The sequence below is a fragment of the Poecilia reticulata genome, linkage group LG12 (assembly GCF_000633615.1).
Source record: "Poecilia reticulata strain Guanapo linkage group LG12, Guppy_female_1.0+MT, whole genome shotgun sequence".
In the NCBI taxonomy this organism is placed as follows: Eukaryota; Metazoa; Chordata; class Actinopteri; order Cyprinodontiformes; family Poeciliidae; genus Poecilia; species Poecilia reticulata.
The window spans coordinates 10,928,078-10,932,963 of record NC_024342.1 but is presented as its reverse complement, the minus strand read 5'-3'; the positions used below and the strand labels follow the sequence as shown (position 1 = coordinate 10,932,963).

The following is a 4,886-nucleotide window of genomic DNA, read 5'->3' as shown; positions in this document are numbered from 1 at the left end:
AGCCATAAAAAACACTGAAGCAAAAAGACTAAATGTTTTTATTCTCCTGTCATTTTTAGCCGCAAACATTTAACTAAAAATATCTATGGATATGTGTTTCTGTCTCTGCCTCCCTCTGACTCTCTGCAGCCTGATGTTCCTGCATGGATTCATGGATTTACAACAGACACTACAGTAATGTACAGGATCAGAATGTGAACTAAATATAAAAAGTATGTTTTTATCATACAGAATGAGAATTTAAACGACTTCATTTTCAGATGTATACATTATTATACATCTAAACTCTATTTACTGAGTAGCAAAAATTTTCACTAATTTATTTTTAAACCTCTCCTCAAGCACTTTTCTTATTGTCTCCTGTAATTAATATAATTTTTTTAATATAATTAATATAATTAATTAATATAATTTTTATATCTTCACATTCTGAAACTCCACCTAGTTCTCCTATGCCTGATTTTCTCATAATAAAATAAGTTAGCTTATTTAAAACTTAAAAACAGTTCATACATATTTCAATAAACTAAATGAAGACCTTACCAAGCTTCTTCACCTTTCTTCAACATCATTGTAGCATCATTTTGTTTCCTTTTTAGTGAAGCACTTTTAATTAATTACCTTGTTGCTGAAAATGTGCTATGTAAAAATAATTTACCCTACCTTAACTTACCTTGTATGTGCCAGGGAGGTAAATAGTTAGATCAGATCTCTCTCAGATCTCAGAGAGATTTGATCTCTCTCAAGAGGAAAGCAGGGGCACCTCAACAACAACTATAAAAAGGAAGCGGAGTCATTTTTTCAGGAACGGTGGTGAAGTGCGCAGCCATTCACTTTTCATTTTCACTTCAAGATAATAATTGCAGTACTGTGGTTCACATATTGTATAAATACTGTAATCATGGTGGACTGTTTTTCATGTTTTGGTCCCAGTCTAGACCCCAACCTTTTGATTTACCATTTGGTGGATCACTGAACAAAATCACTCACAAAATGGTTTGAGCAATATAAGTGCTTTAAAATTCCATCTCATAAATCAAGCCTCAATATTTGGAACTGTGGTCTTGGATAAATTGTTAAACCCATTTAAGGTTGAACAATTCAGGATGTTGCTGTAAAATCTTGAGATACTGATTTTTTTTTAAATAAAGACCTTTGTCTTTATTTTAAGATAGCTAAATATTTTTCCAACTTTGGCATTTTCCAACATTAATGTGTTTTTTGTAAGCAAATGAACAATTGTGTTTAACAAGGCCCATTAAAAACTCAAAACTCCAGCAAAGTTTATCCATCCATCCATCCATTTTCTTGCACCCTTGTCCCTTAATGGGGTCGGGAGGGTTGCTGGTGCCTCTTCAGCTAACGTTTCGGGCGAGAGGCGGGGTCACCCTGGACAGGTCGCCAGTCTGTCGCAGGGCAACACAGAGACACACAGGACACACAACCATGCACACACACACACACACAGTCACTCCTAGGGGCAATTTAGACAGACCAATTAACCTAACAGTCATGTTTTTGGACTGTGGGAGGAAACCGGAGTACCCGGAGAGAACCCACCCATGCACAGGGAGAACATGGAGACTCCATGCAGAAAGACCGGGGCCGGGAATCGAACCCAGAACCTTCTTGCTGCAAGGGAACAGCTCTACCAACTGCGCCACTGTGCAGCCCCCAGCAAAGTTTATATTTAACCTAAACAAACTACTTAATGCACATTGTATTACTATTGCATGTGATGGCTGAAGGCTGAAGGTACAATATGTATAATGTAAATTGTTGTCAACCCTAATACTAGAAAGAATTTGGCTGAATACTTCAAAATATTAATCTTGTAATGTGTTTTCTTGTACTTCAGTCTGACCCAAATGTCAGACTGAAGTACATGTCTGGCCCACAAATGCATTTGCTGTTATTTATTGATAATAGCAAATAAGCATCAATAATGCCTTATCACTGTAGCATTTTTTGATATCTAAATAATAGTTGTCACGCATAAGATGCACAGTGAAAACAGACGTCTTTTGAAAACAAAATTCTGAAAAATAATATCCACCTTAGAAAAGCTTTAAAAGGTAAATACAACAAAGATTGGACATACAAATATTTTGTTGTATCACCAACAAAGATTGGTGATACAACCATTTCACAATGCAATTTTTTGCAATTTATTTTAATCATTACCATTGAAGTTTGAATTATTTGCAACTTATCAATAATAAAACAATCCACATGGTTACCAGGTACAAAACTGGCTTTGTTGTTAACATTACTCTAAAATACTCTAAAGTGCAATTTATTTCACTTTATTTATTCACAACCAATGTTATCTCATGTTTACTGTCTAACTAAGCACAAGCACAGATATTGCTGGTGGTCTTATAAAATATAGTCCTGGTTCAATTTTCTAACATATGGAGAAAAAACGTTATCAGTAATAACAATGAATGATACATTTATTACTGACAACTCATTCAGTAATGAATTACAATTCATTACTGAATGACAATGTCAGAAAAGCACTCTGTACCTCCTGGACTTTGCTCAGGAAGTTTTATGCGTCTGTGGTTGCCAGTGCCGTCTTGTATGCTGCTGGGGCAGCAGGTGGAGGACACAACAGACTGAATAAACTGATTCAGAAGGCCAGCACCATCGTTGAAGTGGAGCTCGACTCTCTGACAATGGTGTCAGAAAGAAGGCGTGATGGAGTCCAGGGTTCCATTCCTAATAATTGATTATTGATATGTTTAATTTATTTACAGACCAAATGCTCTTTGTTTCTGTTCTTTATTTCAGTCACACTGTGACATTTAGTTAAAAATTATTTCAGGCAGAGGGACTGTATAGGGAGAGTGTGGGGGAAATGTCAGTTTGTTTCTGATTTAGATTTGTATATTTGTCACCTCTAGGTTTGTATGTGCTGAGTGTGCTGTGTAGAATATGACTAGCATACTCCAGTGGGTGCAGTTGCTTCATCTGAGCTGGGCCCAGATGGAGCTTGTGGTGCTCTGTTATGTTGGTGTTCATAATCATAGGAGGAGGAAATTTGGGAGTGTTTAGTCACCGGAGGAGGGGGGAATAGGAAAACGGGGTTGGTGGTGGTGGGGAGGGGGTTTGTTTGGGGGGGAGGGTTAGGGTTGGGTCAGAAAAAGGGTATGGTTCGGGTAAGGATTAAGAATTGGTGAAGGTTTAAGGATGTGGGAGGAAGGGGGGAAAAGAAAGAGGAGGGGGGAAAGGTGGAAAAGTGTTGGGAGATAAAATGGGGGGGGTTAGGTTTAGGCAAGAAGGAGGGTGTGGTTAGGGTAAGGATTAAGAATTAGTGGAGGTTTAAGGATGTGGGAGGAAGGGGGGGGAGGGAGGAAGAGAAGGCGGTAAAAAATGGAAAAGGGTGGGGAGATAAAATGGGGGGGTGTTTAGGTTAGGTTTCACTTTATTTTCAAACCTACTTCCGTCTCTCCTTCGGTCCCTTCTTCTCTCTACATACATCATTTTTTTAACATGCATAAACAAAGCTCCCCCTTCTGTCCTATTCATGCAATAACACAACATAACATCCCTCTCCCATTTCACCTTCATTTTCACCATCAAATTCGAAATTATGTTGATGACCCTTGGCAGGAAAGATATTCTGCAGCGATCCGTTCTACACAAATCTGAAGAAACCTCTAACCAAGATGCTCGGCTTTCCCAGGCCAGTCTCATGAATAACATGGTCATCATTGTTTAGAATTGTTCTTGAATTATGAGGAACCTTATTCACATAATCATCTCAAGAGCAAATCTTTCCGTATTCTGGCGCTAAGCCATTCAAGGATTCATAAACTATCAGGAGTATTCTTAGTTTATTCTCTGAGCTTCAAGGAGCCAGAGTAAGAGACCTTAGAACCTAGCGATGTGCTCTATGTTCTAGGTTTTAGCCAAATACTAGCAACAGCATTCTGGCTCAGCCAGAGCCGTCCAATTTATTTTAGTCTTCTACAGAACTGAACCAGTCTTTATCAGGCCGCTGAACTTTTTAGGTCCCTGGCTCTTATGCTGCCGCCCCAGCAGATGACGGCAGAAGAGATGACTCTCTCAACAATAGAATCGTAGAGGATGTCCACATCTTGGTGCAAACCTTGAAGGAATTTCATATCAAGTATCCAGGTCCCAGGTCTGAATTCGATAGCCATCTCTCCATCTTTCTTGACATGATTCTCCAATTTAGAAGATCAGGCTTCCATCAACATTACATTCTTTTTGCAGCCCAGATAACAGGCCGTTTTCAACCATTTTATCAGGGGACATACAGGGTTTCTTTTAATCTGAATCGTACATCTGCATTTTGTCACCTGCATGTCTTTCAACCAGTTTCTGTGGTACTTCATCTCATCCAGCAACTACTTGTACAATTACTCTCCCTCTTCATCCTCGTTTCTCCATCCATCCAACCTCATATCCATCCATTCACATCCCTCCATCCATCCCTCCCTCCATCACTCCATCCACTCATTTAGTCATTCATTCATTCATCCATCCACATACATCCACCTACCCACATTCATTCATCATCCATTGTTACGGCCCTTGGCCTCTTGAGGCTGTGCAGGCTCCTTTTGTTATGCAGATTCAGCTGTGGGAGCGCACCTTCCTGATTGGCTGGTCTGAAGGCTGTYGGAGAACAGTTCCACTATTGGACCAGCAGAGGATTTTCAAATCAATCAGATGTTGATGAGGCCCACCTGCACCCTATAAAGGGCTCCTGAATCCTTCCTCTAGAGGGGCAGCTAGTTTGAAGAGGTTTTGTAAAGTTGTCCCCCTTGTTTGGTGTTAGCAATTGCTTTAGGCAGTTTGTTTTAACTATTTTGTACAACTGCTGTGGCGATTTTTGAACTGTTTTGTTTCTG

General features: G+C 39.4%; 1 protein-coding gene across 1 annotated transcript in view; it reads right to left on the bottom strand.

Annotated features, from left to right (window-relative positions):
- Positions 1 to 544: 544 nt before the first annotated feature.
- Positions 545 to 4,886, bottom strand: part of LOC103473513 (multiple epidermal growth factor-like domains protein 10) — a 148,212-nt gene continuing 143,870 nt past the window's right edge. The window contains exon 14 of the mRNA XM_008423817.2: positions 545 to 774. Coding sequence (XP_008422039.1) covers positions 743 to 774 — 32 coding nt within the window. The 3' untranslated portion in view covers positions 545 to 742. The remainder of the gene's footprint in view (positions 775 to 4,886) is intronic.